This window comes from Epargyreus clarus, unplaced genomic scaffold, assembly GCF_041222505.1.
Source record: "Epargyreus clarus isolate Ecla_fem2 unplaced genomic scaffold, WU_Ecla_fem_2.2 ptg000017l, whole genome shotgun sequence".
NCBI lineage: Eukaryota > Metazoa > Arthropoda > Insecta > Lepidoptera > Hesperiidae > Epargyreus > Epargyreus clarus.
This window is the reverse complement of record NW_027332225.1, coordinates 5850494-5871491: the sequence shown is the minus strand read 5'-3', so window position 1 is coordinate 5871491 and position 20998 is coordinate 5850494. Positions and strand designations below refer to the sequence as shown.

Here is a 20998-nt window from a genome sequence, read left to right as displayed (position 1 = left end):
ATTACTACTACTAGTAATTTCTGGCACGCTGATAACTTCGAAAAGTACATGGTATCTGGGATGTCAAATCTGGGCCGATGGATCCGAAACGCGAGGGGCTAAAATTCAAAATATAAGAAGAATAAAATAATAGAAGTTGTAGCATATTCAAAATTTACATTTCTTTGCGGTTAAACGAAGACGAATGGAAATATTCTTTTCAACTGCCGGTTCATAGACGCATACTTAGGTAATACAGTCCACTTCACTGCGCTTATCCCTTCTAGCTCTTTGGTAAATCTTCCGTTCACTGTTCGATTGCTGAAGCACCGATCCTACAACTATCTTATAGCACTATTGCTTTGATCCTTCTTTATATCGGAGCTTTCCAGTAATACCTATAGATGTACGTTAAAAAGTTTAGTCTGATGAAACGTCTGGATTCGTGGGGTTTAGTGACTTTTTAATATCAGGGTTATTTAAAGTACTTCGTTATGCATAAGTAATTCCTAAAATGTTGGCACAATATGTCTTGCATATGTTTTTTGCCTTATAACATTTAAAGTGAAACTATGCGAACCTGCTCAGAGATTCTCCGGACATCTTAAAAACTAGGCCAAATCCGCAGCTTACATAGTAGATAATATAAAGAGCTTTAAGTATGGTTCCATTGATGTTGTCGGATGTATATTTCTCTCTACTAAGTTTTTATAATGTTGTAATATGTTCGATGCTTTATAGTTTTGACACAGTTTGGTGATCTGTAGGCGCCTCTTTGTGTCGTGGGATGTTGTCGTCGTTAAAATATTTTAAATGGCTTTGATTTGGTCTTATTTAGACGATACGTGTTGATAGTTATGAGTTAGAACTTATAAATCATATAAGTTACGTAATTAAATATAAATGTAAATGTTGAGGCTTAAAATTATATAATGAAAAGACAATCACTCTAGAAAATAATGAATCGTTAATCATTGCCATCACGAGGTAATCATAATTTTAGTGTTTTTTTTTACCTCTTTGATTTGTAGATAAAATTATGACATTTTTCTTCACCGTTAAATATATGATAGTTATTTTTTAGAATAACTCCGACATACCTCAGGTTTCAATCGTTAACCTGGGAATCCTGGGATGATCTTCGGCTTCAAAATAATAGTTTAGGTCAATATGCTATCATTGCTCTAATTTGTTTTGGACATTTATTTATGATACATTGCTTTTTAGTCTGGTGGCGGAATGAGTGGGAATTCTGGTCTTCATGCCCCACTATCGCCAACCGCATTGCAAAACTCTGTGACACACAACGTAAGTGTTATTTCAACTTTAAATATCTATAATTTAATTATTACATTAGACATAATTACGTAATACTTTGAACAATGCATTTTCATACAGAAATTTAATGATAATAACCACAATATGTCAGCACTGACGTATTTAGGATTTTTTTCTATAGGAGGCTTGGCAGGTATTCTTAATATTTATGATATTTAGTCTTCATAGTAAAAATTAACATTTTGTAGTCCACACTCAAAAATTCTATTCAAAAGACAAAAGATCTCTAAGCAAAATGCATAAATGACAATAAATTACAAATAATGTGAAAAGGTAACGAAAATGTTTTCACCGCCGTGTCAATCAACAGAACGTGAACGTGATGTCGTCTTCGGTGCGAGCGGCCGCGACCGCCGGCCCCGCCCCCGCCGCCATGCACACCTCGCAGACATCGTCCGGTATGAAATGTTACAATTAATATTTATATATTTTTTTATAATGTATGTAGCAGACGAGCATGCAATCCACCTGATGGTAAGTGGCTACTGCCGCTCATGGACATCCGACCTGAGGTCGACCACAGATGCGCCGCTACCCCTAAGGACTAAGTTGGAACGCCACGGAAAAGTATGTCTTCCTTACTACACCCTTCAAACCACAAAACCACGCTTAACACTGCTGTTGTGAGGCAGAATAATAATTATATTGTACTGGTTATTGGCAGCTTCGTTCGTACTAGCTGGTTTGAAAATAATTGCGTTTTTTTGGTATACAAAAAATTTGGTATTACGGATATGGTCTGGTTTCTGGAATAAATTAATGTGTAGGTTCATGTCTTTTAAATAAAAAAGCAACTGTAAACTGATAATCACTTATTAATATTATTAATTGTTGCAACAATTTAAGCACAAAAAAAAATGAAAAAAAAAACTTGTATCTAGCCTACTACTATTTTTTTGTCGCCAAATTTCCCTGATTCTTTTTTTATTTACAATAGCTTTCTAAAAATACACGAAATAAAGTATTAGTATAATGTGAAAATAAAAAAAAAAATGTTTCAAATTTTAAATCTGGTTTATGCGTTAATTTGTAGCTACATAAATAGAAAACCTCGTTTATTTATTTCCATACATGTATGAAGTTGTTCCAATGTCCGTAAATGGACAAAACATTATTATGTAGTTGAGCAGTTTATTATTATACGCAACAACTCGTTACATATATTGATTCATACAACAAATTCATGAATCTTCCTTATTGACGTTTATTTTATGAAAATTAATAAGTCATTTTTCGAAGTAACGAATTTCAAACAAAAAATTTGGCGATAAATTGTTACAAACGTTCGGTGACAAATATGTAATTGTGGTAGTTGTTTATGTATTTGTTATTTGTCCCCACATACCGCCTCTTTTAAAACTTTATTTTTAATAATATAATGTATTGATTTCATTATTATAGCACTAGTTTTGTTCGCATTTCATCATCAGCATAGTCCACCGCGCTGGCCAAGTGCGTATTGGTAGACTTCACATACCATTGAGATTATTTTTATTTTTTTATAAATCTCTCAGGTATGCAGGTTTCCTCTAGATGATTTCCTTCACCGTTTAGCAAGTGATAATTAATTTCTAATACGCATATAACTTTGAAAAATGAGAGGTGCGTGCTTAGGATTTGTACCTCGGACCCCTCGATCAAGAAGCCGAGTTTCTTAACCACTAGGCTATCACTGCTTTTATCATAGTTTATTTTTGAGATTGTGTCAAGAATGATGTTACGGTGAATTGAGGTTTCGGCTGTAGGGCGTGCCAAAGAATATGACGTACTTAAACGCTGACAATTTTAAATCATTGCTCTTTTTCTTGCGCTTTCGGGTAAAATCTCCTCCTTATTTTACACGAAAGAGTTTTGGTAATTTATATAAATATAAGAAAATATTGTTTTGACTTTAACTTTAAAAACCTGTTATTTTTTATATCTTTCTCAATTATTATCGTCCTGAAAACGATGTATTTTTTATTTATTTAAGGATTAGATGCCTCTAAATATATTTGTTGATACCGTCGAAATAGGTGCTAGCTATTCGATATACGTCTAGTACTATCAATAAATCTTGCCATCTAGGTCATGAGGGTACATTCTATTGCTAATGGGTATAAGTGTAATTGCTTTGTTTTGTTTCCTTATCTCGCCCTTATCATGTTCTAACCGTGTCAGGCGTCATACAATTCTGATATTTGCGTATTGAAGATTATAGTAATACATGGAATGTACTAGAAATACTAAATGTAATTCTTAATAGTATATGTGTTAGGTGTCTATAGAATATTTCTTTTTTGTCCAAGTTCGCATAAACTACCTGTTTTATCATAAACTATCCCTTATCTGTGTCACTATAACTTATGATATAACTTGTATTATACTTATAACAACAAACATTTTTTTTCATTGAAATGCGATGAATATAAATCGTCACGTAACACTATATTAAAGGAAAATATAATAAATACCTTCATAAAAGACAGGAGATGTGTCATACAAGCAAGGATTATTGTATTTACGGGCTGTATTCAAATTACGAGGAGTTTGCATACACAATAATATAAATTATAATTTTATAATCATAGATTATCTAGGGGGGCGAAGTTGCGGGCAAAACCTTGTCAACCATAATCGTGACGTGCAGCATGCGTCACGTTACAGCAATGTAATCTCCGACTTGCCACAAATGTGGTCTAATGCCGTGCAATTATTGAAAAGTTGAGTTTCAGCCATGATATGACATGACGTGACATTAAATAATCTACTTTAAATTCACCTACTTTTCTGGAAATTCCATGTAATGCGTATGCGTTTAAATTTCATTAGTATATTATAGACTGTCTTAAGGCAATGTGTTACTATCATTTTAATAGTTTTATTTGAATATATATAATTAGGCTAAAATAATATTTTGTTGAAGCAGTACTATACTTGGTAATATTTAATATTCGCCTACATATAAAGTTACAACAGTTATTGCAGAAGAATGTTAATTACGAACTGCTGAAATATCGTCATATTTTATTACCATGAATTAGGGTTTTTATACCCGACTGCTTTTTTTGCATCGTCATACTTATTCCTAGGGGAAGAAGAGTTCGCTTTGTTTCGTTTCAATATAGTTAAATCTTAAAGTTATGTTGTTTGTTTATAGTGCCGAAGGGTCCCAGTGATGTGTTGGTGAACTCGTCCATCCAGAACCCACCTCCTGCTGGCAACAGGCTTGTCAATATGACGCAATGGCCGTAAGTATCCTCTATACAAATCTCATATTAAATAATAAGTATAGTACGCGTAAAACTACTAGTCCCTTTTGAATATAGAAATGAATCGCGTCGCCATAGCAAATTGTATGACTACACCTCCTCGCAAAAACTTCAGAGCGGACTTGCAGATTGGCGCGGACTATACAATGGTGAAAAATATTTTCTACTTGTAAACGTCAAAATCCTATCATTTTTACTTAATATTCGTAGGTTTTGTGCGTAAGTTTCTGAGTATGCCAACTTGGTGTTATTGTATTTTTATAAATGCTTCCAATATGAAGTAATTACTGTATGTATTGAGTATTTGCTAAAAGTGGTATTATGGACAGAGTGACCACAAATGTATTCCGACTACACACAAATCTTGATCTGTTGCGGTCTGTTTAGCTGTGCAAACTAAGATGAAGTCATTGTCGGTTTATTTTTAAACATTAATAATACTTCTTAGCAATAGTAACTTTATGTACTACGTAATATTGATTGAAATGATGATTCTTTGTTAAAAAAAAAAGGATTAGTGCCGTAGCTGATTGTGAAATAATCTACAGAATTATATAATAATAACATGAAATCAATTCACGATAAAAATAATTGTACACAACATGACAAGCACACGGATTTGATAAGAGATAAGATTGAGTAGTATCACGTTACTTATCTACTAGTTGCGTTCTCTGTCTAACCGCAGCGAGGCGGTAATGGAGAGTGACAAAAGGGAGTGCGATACGCCACAAAAAGTGAAAACATCGACAAATCCCGTCAATTACGAACACACAGAGTAAATATCTTATACTTCAAACATTATATAAAACTTACCTAAGAGTTGTGTTTGTGAAAAAATAAACCGTACATGCATAAAGAAACGATCGACGTAATGTTACAAAGTAAAAACACAATTATACATACCTCTATTTGCATCACAACATCAAAAGATTACAATGTATTGTAATAGTGACTTAACACTTACCTATTGTGTAAAACAGTTAATAGAATGTTACAGAAATTTTAATTATATTTATAGAGATGTCTGTAGCATTCTATTGTTTGTGCAGCAAACGTTTTAAACTTTTACGATGCTGTGATAAGCGTTAACAATTTATATTTTCCGATGGTAATGTTACAACAGGTGGCATAAATAAAATATTGTTAAAATTGTATTATATATATTATAAATAGATAAAGCGATATTAGTAACTTTATTTATTAGTCCCAGGTAGGTAAATCATAACTTCCAGTTATTTTATGCTATATTTAAATAATAATATAGATAGTCATAATATGCAGGTCATATAAGGATAATTACCTACATCATATATGGCTATGTCATAAATACTTTACAATATCATTATTGCACATTTACATTTGCTTCAGCTGCTACAATGAATTACTTGATTATGCCATAGTTTTAATTGTTTAAACTTGTCTGTAAGGAAGCTAATACTCCATAAAACTCCATATTTTGATAACCTTTAAAGTATTATATTATTATATTATGGTACCGTTATTACTTGTTGTAAATCCACAATATCACATTCAAATCGGCTCTGTTAGGGTGGTGTGTTTGTTTGTGTTGTGATGTGTACACAGAAATAAATGTATTTGTTCCTACAGAGTTGCTCCGTTTATTCCGAAGACTACACGCTTGAACTTTTCTAACATATAAAATGATCTACTGATACTTTAATATATTATGTTTATCCATAGATTAGTATAGATATTTCACCGCCTTGTAATTGAAGAAAGTTATTAAATAGCTTAAACGGCTGACAGTTCTGTCAGCCATTTAATGGCTGTCATGGTGTAATTTATGCGGAACGATGCCGACATGCGCAGTTAAGAGGTGCAAAAACAGAAATCGAAGAAAAAGTGCGGAGAAATATCGTTTCATTTGTAAATGATCTAAAAACTATATTTTTTTAACATTTTTCAAACACGAAAATAGGTGACAGTGACAATTTAAATTGTCAAAACTGGTTACGTTTTCTTGTTAGGAGTGAGTAATCTTTACTAATCCATGTGTTTATCTTTATCGTACAGATGGCACCACGGCGCGATCTCCCGCGAGCGCGCGGAGGCGCTGCTATCGGGCTCGCCGGACGGCGTGTTCCTCGTGCGCGAGAGCACCAACTTCCCCGGTGACCACACGCTCTGCGTGCGGTACCGCGGCCGCGTCGAGCACTACCGGTACCTGCACACACACATAACACACAATACTACATCATAACACACAATATATCAACAAATATGAACGAAAGTGGGCGTCCTACTCCGTGGGCTATGGGCCTCCAAGTGTGGGGTGTACGGGCTGCGAGGTGTCCCTCTTTACCCGGGCAATTCTCAAGGGGTCGACCGCCCCCGGCGCTATGTTCCGCCGCTTGTCGGAGATAAAATGTACCACCGCATACATTATGCCTAAGATATCACATAGACATACTATTTATGTCCAGAAGCTGCAGCTCAAATATCAAATAGGGTTAATTTATACCAATGTCTATTAATAACCTATACATAGATATAATCATTCAATATGTACTTAAATCAAGTCATGTGCTGTTAAATTACGGATTTGTGCGAGCCATAAGCTACTTAGTTTGCAATTGACAGTCTACAAAAGCTACTCCTCAAATGTTTTAAACATAACTCTTACTTAACTTCATCTTAACATACAAGAAGATCGAACTTATTTACATACTATTTACGCAATCTGTATCTAATCGATTATTACGCTTCATTGCTCGTTTTACGTCTTAACTTCAATACACGGTTCTTTCTCCGCGGATATTTAATGAGTGGTGCTGAATGAAATTATATAGTTTACATAATTATGTAAATATCATGCTTAGATAATAATTCCTATTTACATGTTCTGTTTTCTTGTTTTACAGAGTGAAATGGGCGACGGCCCCCGATAGTCAAAACCAGCGTCTGACGATAGACGATGAAGAATTTTTCGATAATATGACTGACTTAATACATGTAAGTGTATTTAAAATACACATATAATTATTTTCACCTTATGCAAAAATGCGCATGAATCACATTTTCTATCTATTTTTATTATAAATGTTATAAATTTGTAATTATTGTTTAATTTCTACAGCATTATCTGATAGACGCAGACGGGTTATGCACGAAACTAGTACGGTGCTTACCCAAAGCGTCACCCAACGGTGCCAACAACAATACAGTTATACAACCACCCTACTCTCCTATGCCACAGGTAACCAATATTACTTTTATAGTAATATATGTTTTAAGCCTATTTGGCTTCAATATAATATGACGTTTGCGATAAACAAATAGTTACGAGATCAGAAATAACGGGTCGTATAAATAGTCATAATAGTTGTTTACAGTACAAACTCATATATTACCATGTATAACTCTATTACACGTGGTTAACAATTGTACACAAATAATAAATAAGTGTGAAGTGCTTGTACTTATGCATTACGAAGAAAAACTATCAAGATGCCCAATATTGCTATTTACTTATTAATACTATGTTCTCATTGTACTTTGAATAATGTTAAACGTAACAATTTCAGCAACCACCTCCTTACCCGCCCACGCCGAGTGTGTCCAGCGCGCTGAGCTCGGGGCATTTCCAACACACGTACTCCACACAAATGTCTACGGACCAAACGGACAGCGCGCAGAAGTTTGTTGACGCCCGTAAGTTTACAAAATAACCTTAATGTCGATTCAGCTGCAATATTGCATTGACTGTCATAGTAAACCAAATTATTCTATTAATTTCTGAATGGGTTCAAAGTGTAAAGTATCCAACGATAAACTGGAAGATAGTTGCTCTGACTTGCCACCCCAACATACCATCACACAGGGACTAACCCACTAGATGTTGTTAAACAATACTATACATTTATAAAAGTTTCATAAGTCTATAATTGCATCTTTACAGGTTGGGTAATAAACGAGCGTGATCTCGAAATCCGCGAGAATATCGGAAAAGGCGAATTCGGTGATGTAATGTTGGGGATACTGAACGGTACACAGAAGGTGGCCGTCAAAATATTGAAAGATCGGGAAGCCGCCAGCAAATTCCGTGCCGAAGCCAGCGTCATGGCGTAAGTATTGACTTTTGGCGAACGTTAGAAATATGTTAATATTAGATGTAGGGGAAACGTTGCTGAAATAGCATTCGGTACTCTGACTATGTTCTATTTACCCAGAATTAGTAGTTGACAAAATATTTTAACTTCAATAGTCTGCGAACCACGTTATCGCATCAAGTAAATTTGTTGTTTGACTTTTGCTTTTTCCTTCGCACTCTTGCTTTTACAGCAAGGGTATTGCCGAATCAGTGACCGTTGTTCTTTTGGACTAATCAGTTTGGCTGGAAATTGTTGTGTACAGGGTAACACTTCGTACCATTTAAGTTTCTTCATGAGACATATATTAAGCAGTGGAATATAAACATACTTGAGCAGAATATGAATGAATTCATACTCATTTTAGAACTATCGTAATATTATTTGGCGGCGGCGAACGCACCCGCCCTAATCTATTGCGCGATGCGCCGCTCACACACGCGCTTCGTACACGATAACTGAATAAATTGATGGCTAACACTATCGATTTATTCAGTAGCACTCTGAACGAGTTGGCAGGCAGCAAATTATAAATTATAGTATCAATATTATAGGTGTTTAATATCACTATTTACATAGGATATACTTTTACCGCATTAGGGTATCCTGTAACGTTTTAAGTTTTTACGAAATAAATAAATAAATATTAACTAAATAACGGCTGGATGTTCTTAGGTCGCTGAAGCACGAGAACCTAGTGCGGCTGCTGGGCTGCGTGGTGTTCAGTTCTAACGGCAGCACGTGCATCGTGACCGAGCACTGCGCGCAGGGCTCGCTGCTAGACTACCTGCGCAGCCGCGGCCGCCACTACGTCACGCAGCTCAACCAGATCAACTTCGCGTAGTGAGTTGTCGCATTTGCATTGTCATTTATTTATTGTAACACTAAACAGCTTGATGGCATTTTCTACCAGCCAACGCCTGGGTGAAAGCAGAAAAGTCATTGATTATTGTATTCATGTGTAGAAAACAATAGTTGGTTTATACTATAAAACTTACTACTACTCAGTTTTTATTTTGTACATGCTATATCTTAGAACTTATTATCTACTTTTGTCGCTAAGAGTTACTTTTTCCAATAAATTGCATACAATGAGACTCTATATACAAGAGACTTTGTAAAGAGTTGCATAGGTATCTAATGCGAAAGTAGTATATGTGAACAAAAATTTAAAGATCGATTATCGATACTCTCCGACGTTTCTGCCGCGAGCATAAACAATGTATGTGACAAATAGAGCATGTATAAATGTTGTCTATGTGTGTGTGTAGCGACGCATGCTGCGGCATGGAGTACCTGGAGCGGCAGCGCGTGGTGCACCGCGACCTGGCGGCGCGCAACGTGCTGATTTCGGCGGAGGGCGCGGCGAAGGTGGCCGACTTCGGCCTGGCGCGCTCCGACGCCGCGCCCGACGACCCCGCCGACGCGCTGCGCGTGCAGGCCAAGCTGCCCATCAAGTGGACCGCGCCCGAGGCGCTCAAGTACAACGTTAGTGTTGCATTATTTTATGTATTGCAATTTTTATGGTAATATAGTAATACACCTAAAGAGATCGACTTGATGTTAGAGTACAACCACTAGTCTAATTGGTATGAAATCCCGATACATACTAAATATTGTAATTAGAGATGGGCAGAGGGTTTAAACCCATCGGGAATAAACCGGGTTTTTACCCGGTCGTTGGGAAGAAATAGGGTTTAAACCCGAAAATGGGTTTTTATTCGGGTATTTACTATTTTCACACATATCTATCCTTTTTTAAGTGCAATTATTACTTTGATGGTGATACTGTACTAAATATGGACTGTAAAAAGACATTTACAGCGCCAAAATGCCATTTTATCACGCCATTATTGAAGAGGATAGATGCAGACTTAAGTAAGAAGCCAATTAGCGTATGCTTTTGATGCAAATTTCAAACAATGTCCACGTCCCGTTGTTATTCTAGAATATAATATCCTGTGGCCCCTATAACAACAAATACTAATAATAAAAAAACATCAAAATAAATGGGAGACGCTATACAAGAACCCGCTTTTTTCAGCATATTTCGCTTTATCTATTGAACCGTAATACATAGACAGTTCAAATTTTCACATGACATTTACTTCTATGGTTGCTATGAAAAAATATATGACAATTGGGTGGTACGGAACCCTCCTTGTATGAGTTCGACTTGTATCAGGAAACGTGTATGTTTCTTTGATAAAAAGTAGTATATGTCGTCCTCTGACTACAGTATACAAAATATTTATTTTAGGGTGAAATTTTGAAGTGAGCCTTCAAGACTAAATCCTAAACTATAAGGATCAGCTAAAAAAGCTAAAGAGAGTTATGAGGCAGATATTGTGAAAAACTAAACTGCATTAGTTTTTCAAAATATCACTTTTCCTTTAGTTTGTCATATATCACTACTTTCTAGAATTTAACCCTTGTAAGCGACACTATGCGATGATGGAATAATACAGGGTGTGATTTTTTTTTAAATGAACTCGTTCGATTCCCCGATTTTCGAATAAATCTAATGATGCAGTTTTAGTTTTTATCACAATTTACCTCGTAACTCCTTTCAGTTTTTTTTCAAACTCCTATCTAAATCTGAATCTGAAAAAATGACACTTAGGTATTTAAGACAAATATAACGACACCTTAACTGTCGAAATTTATCTAACCAGATCCGAATGTATTAAAAGATTTACAAACATACTAAATATGCGCAAAAAACATAACCGTTCCGTGGCAGTTGGGTAAAAAAGTAGGTAAAACCTCAAAAATAACATTAAAAAATGTAAAAACGTTGAAAATACCGTAGAAACTTCTAATACATCTATTCAATAAATATTTGAACTACTTTAAAAACTGTCTACAGATTTTATGAAATCATTTTTAAATACCCGAATAAATACCCTGTGGGAGGGTATAAACGGGTATTTATCGGGTTTAAACCCAGTACTGGGTTTAAACCGGGTGTTTTGCCCATCTCTAATTGTAATACATAATGAGATTGCTAACAAAAAAATCCTCACGCACTGTTAGTTTAAAAAGGACATACTCAAACAAATCACAGTATTACGATATTAGATGCATGTTGATTATGTTTCCATAAAATTTGAATGGAAAAGTAATCGCTAATTATTTTAATTTCAGAAATTTTCAAATAAGTCTGACATGTGGAGCTTCGGTATTCTTCTTTGGGAGATCTATTCATTTGGAAGAGTGCCATATCCAAGAATCGTAAGTTTCTTTTGTTCTTAATTATATTTGATAATATTAGGCACATGCATCGTATTTAGTTTATTATCTTTAATAACATAATAATAGTAGTCTTTAATAATAGTTTATTATCTATAAGGACGCTGTACTAATTCCACCGTTAAAGGAGTACCAATAGTCACCCCATTAATTTTAGTTCGTGTTATATTACTTTGTTTATAAAGCCCGCTCCACATTCTTGCAAGAACGCGAGAAAAGCACGAGAAACGAGAATGGGGAGCCGATACGAATCTGGTTTTTCTCGCGTTTTCGCGAGGATGTGAAGCGGGCTTTAGAGTTGCAATGTTGTCGTTTGATGCGTCGAGTACAGTTAGTTATTGTGTTTCTTTAGCCGCTAGCGGAGGTGGTGCGGCACGTGGAGCGCGGGTACCGCATGGAGGCGCCGGAGGGGTGTCCGGCGGGCCCGTACGACGTGATGCGCGCGGCGTGGCACGCGGACCCGGCGCAGCGGCCGACGTTCGCGCACACGCGGCGCACGCTGGCCGCCATCCGCGAGGCCGCGCTGCGCGACGCGCCCGCCGCGCCGCCGCACCCGCCGCACCCGCCGCACCAGACGCACCAGACGCACCAGGTAACCGCTCTGTCTGTCATATATTCATTCTCTATTTAACTTTCTCCATCTCTCTTATTTAATTATCTGGTCGTCTTTCCTTTACTCGCCTAGTTTTTCTCTTTCTATCCTTATTGATTTCCATATCTAATTCTCAATCTTGTCCTGTACTTAACGTTTTCGCTAATCTTTAAAGTTTCGGATTTAACCTTGAAGGCCCCCAATGAAAAATTTCACCATTTTTAAATGATAAATATTTTTTTTACTTGCATGAATTTTAAAAAACAATTCTAGTCATATTATTGTTATCAATTTCCTTAACAAATTAACATGCATTCATTACACTATGTTTTACTTTCTCGTTACATATGTGATGACCATTATGCAAATTACCTAGACATATATTTTTGTTTCAGTGAAACCTACGAGTTGTAGTGGATACATAACTAATATTTTGTAACGGTTAGAAGCCGTCGTGCAGATGCAAGATGTATTTTATATAAAATTTATTTGATTTCCATGTAAGTACTAAATTATTTTGATAAAGTTTAAAGACACTCACTTGCTTAAGAAATAACTATAGTATATTATATTCTATAAAATTTGTGTGTAATGAATAAAATTTTATCTCATTATTGTATATAAAAGTATTATTACAGGGCTTTTAGTAAATGCTTTTAAACTGTTCAAAACTATTTTATGAGCACTTAGTATAAATTATATATCGGAAACGCCGTACCATTCGTAAATGATACAAAATTTGACAAGTGATTTTAAGTTTACTTTAAGCACAATTTTGAAGCACAAATCTGTCAAATCTCCTCCTCCTTTACATAACGTAACAACATCAGATATGTTTAACTAAAAGCCCTATATAATAAAAACCTATACTTGTCCATCGTCCTGGAATATTCTTGTAGGATTCCCCACTTTTGACTACCGTAAGTCGGTACTATGGTACTGTCTAGTCAAAATAATTTTTTGTAGTGTTGTTTGTATCATAATATTTTTCCCATTTATTTAAATATTAATGGTGACTGAAATATGTTTAAACATAATAAAATCTTTTAGAAAAATAGAGAATTTTAGAAACCTTGTATTCTGTCCCTCTACATTTTATTATTACTTCTAGATTTAAAAATATTGATGGAAACTATTAAATGATTTTGTATTACTAATGTATTTTGGTATATGATTGATTATATAAAGTTTTCATTCCTGTATGATATTAGCAGTAAAGTCTGATATATATAAACTATCTGTGCATTTTTAGCTAATCAGCATTATTACTTGTGATAGATTGTATCTGCACTTTATGTTGTAGAGTAAGGCGTGCTTAGTCATAAAAAACGAGTTGCATTAGCCAACTTTCAGGTTGTGTGCTAAAAGTTAGGAGGTAGCCATTTGTTCATTGTGCGAAGTATTAAAATTTAAAATAAATGTAATAAATGTTGGTCTACGATTTTGTATTGATGGATTGTTTGTCATGACAAAGAATTGTCGAAAACTTATGAATCTCACTTAAAAGGAGTGTGATTAATTTAAGCAAATTAAAAAATTCCATTCTAAAAGGGCTAGTTATCTTATATGCTTGATTTTGAAAAATATATGAGAAAAATTAAATATACTAAATTATAATATAATATATATGTAAATAGTTTTTTCTCTGCAGTAACGTAGGCATAGTAAGTATTAACTTTTATTGCGATACCAAGCATACAAGAAAACATTGTCCATTAATTTTATTATTTTTAAGAGTTGTGGTATAAAGGCTATTTGACAGGGGTGTCCATTCGTCGTTTAATATTCTTATGCAATATTAGGAATAAGTGTTATATTGTTTTTATAAACAATTTATTTATTAAATTCTTAATATTGGTTAGGCTAATGATCTACCGAACCGAATATGGTCTGTTAGCGGGTTATTCTGTATAATATGTTATCTTTTAGCTTATTATCAATAGTTCAAGAATTTCTCGCACATTATTTAAACATTTTATGGCCTCTTTACAGATTTTAAACGCCACAAAGTTAGCTAGAGTGCTGATAATATCCTAAAAAACTAAATATGTATATGCATTTTGATATCGCATTTCAATTTTCAGTATATTTTTTGCTTAAAAATAATACGCACTTTTGCTAGAATTTTCAGCATGCAATCCACGTACAAATAGTGTTTATTTTGATAGCCACTGTTACTATCTTATATTATAGAATAATCTTAGGGTATATTTCATGTACACAGACATGTATCTTCATCCACTATATTTATGTACAACCTGTATTATATCACCTGTTCTGAGTCCGAGCCACAACATATTGAAATTTTCTTATGAATTATAAATATAATAATGAGACTGTAGAATAGTAGATATATAATGTCTAATCACTGTAGTTAAAAGTGAATAACAACTACAAACTCGCTAATGGACCCGGCTCTATGTGAGTTGTTTGTTCTACCAAAGTATAATTTCAAAAGTTATGATTTATTATTAACTGCATTAAAGTCTTCCTTTTTTATCAAACTATTTTCTTTTTACGTCTCTAAAACGCAATCCCTACAACTGTATACTAGTCTAAAGGTTTGTTTTATTTAGAGTAACCCAACGAAATAGAAGATTTTGCAGCTGTATGATAAATGTTCGTAAGTGTTTTAATGGTAAAAAATAATCTCTTTTTGTTGTTTAATATTGTACTTTTCACATTGTAAATACGTGTAATACTAAGTGACAAAGTGTATTATAAGAAATATAAATTCATGAGTGGTTTTATTTATTTGTTTATGATTTAATCGGAATTGCAGCAGCAAGCACTACCCAAGCAGCAAGAGCTATCGCATACATCTAGGGACCTATTCGATCTTACAATTTCTTTACTTCTTGGTCTCTTCGTGAACCACATGTCTGGTTGTATGTCAGTTTGGCTTTTGCATCCTTTCTTTGCGGTACAACTACTGGCTTTATCGGCGTATGTTGTCACGGCCTTATCGGACGTATTTACGATGGGGCGGGATTGAAAGGCACAACTAACATTTTTGTTTCTTTTTCCTACATTATTATTACTGCGATTTTTTTCTTTATTACAGCAACAGGATGTTGTAGATTTAATGTCGTCAACGGACATAGGTGTTTCTGTACAATTTCTTTCAATTTCTGTTTTATTACCACTCTGTGGATTACAGTAACACGGTCTACTACAAATCGCTCCACAGTGGATTATTGTCTTTTCTTGCTTAGGTATTTCTACTTGAACACCTGCACAGGAATTAGTTAGCCAGGCGCTTCGTATATGGGGATAAAAGTAGTGCAGGTCAGTTGTTGAAGTGCAGCCATCATTATGAAACTGAATGAGTTGATAAAAAATAAATCAAAAATTGTCCAACAAAAGCGTATCTAATTTAAAAAACAATTCTACCAATAATCACAGGGAACTTTACCTTTTGGACATAATCCTGAGATTGTGAATTAATGTTACAAGTAGTCGTAGCAAATGAATTAATTGTGGAACCGTAATGGTTCGGTACCGACGGATTGGACTCTATGGTGGCGTACCTGCGTAAAGAATAGGGCGGTAAAATACTTAAATTCTGACCAGACTACGAATAAACGTATATGAAAAAAGTGAAAAGTAATGTTATTTTAAAAAGTATGCTTAACAAAAACGACACTTTTATATAATTAATATTATATTTAGTCAAAATAAGAGAAGTATTTTAAGAGATCAAGGGTAACTAATATACATATATACATACATAGCTTTATTTACATTAATATCTAGAGTTTATAAACAAATATGTAGTTACTACTAAAATGCCTTTTGTACTTAACATGACATAATAGTAAAACTATACGCACGGATTTACTATACTTCTCACAAACCAGGCTGTATTGTTACAATTTGACCAAACCGGTATACTGTTATGAATATTCGGGTTTATGTTATAGGGTATCCACTGATCCCGTCTATTGGTTGGCAAAAAATAGCATTGCACTCTACCGTCTGGTAACGTCAATGATATCACATCACCTTCGCCTACTACTTCAGGATATGGTGACTCTACAAGTATACATGAGACATGTAAAGATATGCCAATACTAAGTTGCAAATTGTGTTTGGGGGTTAGGCTCAACATAGAAATCTTGGATTGGAGGACTTTTTCAGTTGTGTCGTTGTGCCTTTGTGACCTTCACCTAGATTTATATCAAATGTGTAGTGATAAATCAGGACATATTTAATAAGGGCTGGTTAGGCAGTGTAAGAAGCATTTAAAATATATTCTGCAGACGGCAGCAATATATTTATGATCGATTTCAAGTATAATTCGCATGGAATTAATTTTACAAAATCTATTAAATTATACTTTTGTGACTTAAGGTTCGGTCCCATTGGAGAGTATATAGTTCCTTAGGGACCGACGACCTTACCTTTTGCACCTATAGCATAGGCCTTACTTTTATGTTTTATATTCATTATATACAATGAGCCGGTATATCTATATCAAAGTTAAAGTATAATCATCTCTTACGTATTTGATAGGAAGGAAGTGTGGGATATTGATATTGTGCATTCTGAAATCCCGTGCACCAATATGGCTGATTGCATTGCATATTGAATTTGTTAGGCTGCGTCTGTATTTCTCCACATTTTAGTTGACCTTAAAATTAAATATTAGTGTAATCCATTTTTTGAGAATTAGTTATAAACCCATTTTACGGAATTTGAAAATTGTATGGGTATGTAAGAAAACTGACACTATTTTCTGTCAGTATGTAGACAATAAAGTAAAATTTAATAATTTTACAGATAATTCATTACTATTAAGTAGACGATACTTAAAACATGAAGCTCGCCAAAAAATATCGATTATTTTGGACATATTTAATACTTCCAAAAACATAGTTTTGGAAACAGAAAAATTGATACTTTGATAGTTATAAATACATAGTGAATTTCCCTAGCGTTTGTGTAGTGCTCAAAGAATGTTAATTTACTAATATCATAATGGTACAATCCTTTACGGTCCGACTGCGGCGGCATAAGTGTTACTTGTATTTCTGCCTTATAACAGCAGTTATTATATGATGTGACCAGGCGAAAACACTAAGCATTCCAATTAAGTAAATAGGGGAAGCTACACATTCACTTGTAGCTGCACTCAATTCTATCCGTTCATATTCAGTGATGATTTTAAAGTTCATCAGATCCATACCACCACCGTCATCAGATGGATTTATGCTCGCTACCATGGACTGTATAGAAATAAACAGGTACCTGATTTTAGCATTAAACAAACGAACATAGAAAATTATAGATAATGTTTTATATCTATTTTGAAGTATTTATAAATTAACAATTTGGTAAACTTAAATAATAATATTAATAAATTATCAACTGAATACAGCATTTCTAATATGGAAATTAACAATAAACTCTGAATTTGTTCTTTGCACACTAATAGCAAAAGGATCAGTTGGATGAAAAGTGAAAGCAACAAGTCTCCTAGCACTGGCTGGTACTGTTTGTCCCAGGATTCCTGCATATATCTTGAACTTCAGAAGGCCGGAATCTCGTGCGTAGAATCTGTAACAAGAATATTTAACAATTTAGACGCTCATTAGCAAAAAAAAATCATTCTTGCATTACTTGGCTTGAACCATTTTTGAGAAAAAGAAGTGTTTAGCTCATGGGTATGTGTTGGATACACAGATTTATTATTTTTTTAATGTTTCAATAGAGAACATAATTACCGTATAGGATATTCGCCATAAACTTTAGGTCGTTCCATAACAGAGACCCATTTGTCATCGTAGCTGAAGAGTCCTAGGTCCAAGTAAGGCGAGCCGCTGTACGACTGAGCACTAATTGGCAACTGCGCCAGTATCCTCTTGGTTGCTTCTGTACGACCGCCATATATGGCCCTCACTATTGTCTGTTTAAATCTTTGTTGCGTCAGCCTCGCATATAGATTATTGGATGGCGAGCATGTAAACTGCGAATCGGCGCAAAGCCTCGCATTTCTAAAACAATCGCAGTAATTTTCAAATAGTTGCAGCAAACCTTCCGAGGTATTTTCATAAACCTCTAGTATTTTGCTTTCACTTATGTTGTAGATTACAAAAAATGATGACTGTATATTTGGCTCAGCTACTCTTAGCGTCACCACTTCTTCACTCGCATACTTAATGAATAGATGATCTTCATCTAGCAGTTGCATTTTCCACATCCGCAGACTTTTAAACATGTCAAAATATTTGTAAAACTTTCTCAATTCGAGGGGATCCCTCGTTTCGTCACTAATTTTTTTGGCTCTCTTGTATAGGAATACTAAAAGTCTGTGTTTCAGACTATTTATTGTCTCTTCATGAAAAGGCCTTTCATTCCTTATTGCTCCGAAGACTGAACTGACAATAAAAGGATCGTCATCATAACAAAATCTGCCTATTTTCCTAATTTCTATTAGCATCCCATCAACAATTTGAAATAAATGAATAGTTTGATGTTGTACTGATAAGACAGCTAGTACTTCTTTATATAAATAAATTCCTTGGTTATGAGAGAGGTAGATCTTATCAATTCGAAAATGCTTGGTGTCACATAATTTGCCTTGGTGCAAATCAACTAGATGAAGTGAAAAATCTTCTAGTGCAGACCTGAAAATTATTCAAAACATTTTAATATGACAATAAAAACAATCTAAAAACAATTTAAGTAACATAATTATACTTTACAGATACACACTTTTATATGTATTGAACATTTATTTAAAACACAAAATAAAAGTCTACAAGTACATTGAAAATACCTAATAGTTGGTGTAACTGCTTCATTGTTACTATGAATGTGATAGAAGTGTGGTCTCAAGTCTTCTGGGATATGGGCTGCTGAACCCACTATCACATATCGGCCATCTTCTGTAAATAAGCTGCACTCTCTATTCAGTTGTTGTTCCATATAAGGCAACTGGCCGGGATTGCGTTCTGATCGAGCAACGAGCCTGTGCTGACATACATTCACTGTATGTTTCGGCTGTAACATTAATTTTAGATATATCACTGGTTCTTTACTCTGCACAAAACATTTGGTAGAAAATGGTAAATAATGACAACTGACATTTGAAAAACTACATACCCTAAAAAACCTGTAAAATATATGTGTCCTGATTCTGTGATGTGTGTCATTTAGTAGCTCAGAAGGATATCCTGCAACGAGGTCTCCTGCTGCAGCACCACCTCTATATTCATATATCTGCAAAACCATACAGTTATTTTCATTGTTATTTGAAAATGGTTATATAAATTAAAATGTTCTCTTATAGATATATCCTCATCAGAAACACATCATTTCAAACAATGTTGAATTGATAATTTTATGGGTAAGCCTCTCTGACTTCAACAGGGGAAGGTTCGGAACATACTTCATGATGTACAGGTAAGTTCAAATGTGTCAAATATTTAAATCTGCCTATAAGGCTTTAAACAAAAACCATGAAAGAATATTCCTGACCTACAGCTTGACTTGCCTTCCGAAGCACAACTGTGTGTATGAATTTTAGCTACTAGCAGCCACCCATCAAATTCCTAACTACACTCAGTGTTGCATAATTTTATAGATCAAAATCAGCTTCTTCATAAATCTTAAGAATTTACATTCAGTAATACCAAAACACACCTGAGGGACAGCAATACATCTGTGGCCGACCACAGGACAATCTAATTTTATTTGGGGTTGATTATAGATGTCCATGGGCAACTGTAGCCACTTACCGTAAGGTGGACTGCACATTGTTTGTGTAAAGTTATAAAAGTGTGGAAGTTTTAGGCCATATATGGGCACCAGGTAGACTGTATTTTATTTGAATATCATCTTTATCCTGCAGTTTTGTTAACATTTTAAGTTTGTACTGTCTTCACAGAGGCTGCACAAAATTGTTCTAAGCTTTCATTAATTAAGGACTATAGCTTTGTGAACATACATTAATATATAATTGATAAAAGAAAAATAATGAACTTGTAAATACACCCTTGATTCTTACCTCTAGAGATGTTTGATCAGCAGAAAAAGCTATAAAATGCTTTCCATCTGGGCTGAACTTTCTGAGGAAACAAGGGGGTTTCTCAACATTAACTAGTGTCAAGTTTGGGAATACATTTTGATAAAACTCTCTCACAACATGAAAATGAGATCCAGGTTTTCTTGAGCCATATATTTCTCTGTCCATTAACCTCATAACAATATTTTGAGGTTTGATTTTCCTCGGTACTATCTTTTCGGTGCAAATGAAGTCCTCTTCATTAAGAGCACCAGGTGGGATGTCTTCATAATATACATTCTCCGTGTCGGTATTCATTTCGTCATATAGTTTTTAATCTTCAGTCAAACATTGTAAATGGAAATGAAATGTCAATAACCCTTAGGAATATCACTTATATTTATACGAGTAAATAATACAGAAATAATGCATATCCCACTGTTTTGACGTCTTGATTATTTGACAG

The 20998-nt window shown here is 34.5% G+C and overlaps 2 protein-coding genes across 5 annotated transcripts in view; one reads left to right on the top strand and one right to left on the bottom strand.

The window, feature by feature from the left end:
* Positions 1–15262, top strand: part of Csk (C-terminal Src kinase) — a 26748-nt gene extending 11486 nt beyond the window's left edge. For all 4 annotated transcript variants that reach the window (XM_073082196.1, XM_073082194.1, XM_073082197.1 and 1 more), the window contains exons 4-16: positions 1207–1287; positions 1628–1715; positions 4457–4547; positions 6606–6752; positions 7454–7544; positions 7669–7788; positions 8117–8243; positions 8491–8656; positions 9356–9523; positions 9952–10168; positions 11828–11914; positions 12285–12524; positions 12920–15262. In XM_073082196.1, the coding sequence (XP_072938297.1) occupies positions 1207–1287; positions 1628–1715; positions 4457–4547; positions 6606–6752; positions 7454–7544; positions 7669–7788; positions 8117–8243; positions 8491–8656; positions 9356–9523; positions 9952–10168; positions 11828–11914; positions 12285–12524; positions 12920–12922 (1626 nt within the window). In that variant the 3' untranslated portion in view covers positions 12923–15262. The remainder of the gene's footprint in view (positions 1–1206; positions 1288–1627; positions 1716–4456; positions 4548–6605; positions 6753–7453; positions 7545–7668; positions 7789–8116; positions 8244–8490; positions 8657–9355; positions 9524–9951; positions 10169–11827; positions 11915–12284; positions 12525–12919) is intronic.
* Positions 15258–20998, bottom strand: abo (de-etiolated protein 1 abo). The gene is made up of 8 exons (XM_073082199.1): positions 20536–20998; positions 19632–19748; positions 19306–19529; positions 18251–19153; positions 17917–18083; positions 16358–16553; positions 15940–16054; positions 15258–15845 (listed from the first exon to the last, which is right to left on the bottom strand). The coding sequence occupies exons 1-8, from the start codon at positions 20848–20850 to the stop codon at positions 15291–15293; spliced, it is 2592 nt and encodes an 863-aa protein (XP_072938300.1). The 5' UTR covers positions 20851–20998; the 3' UTR covers positions 15258–15290.

Coding starts and splice junctions, on each gene's coding strand:
- abo (XM_073082199.1), bottom strand. CDS start 20,850: ATGAATACCGACACGGAGAATGTATATTATGAAGACATCCCACCTGGT. Junction 16,554..17,916: donor AGAGTTTATTGTTAATTTCC/ATATTAGAAATG, acceptor TTGTAGAGTCAC/CATATCCTGAAGTAGTAGGC. Junction 16,055..16,357: donor GTGAGAAGTATAGTAAATCC/GTGCGTATAGTT, acceptor TTCTTTACGCAG/GTACGCCACCATAGAGTCCA.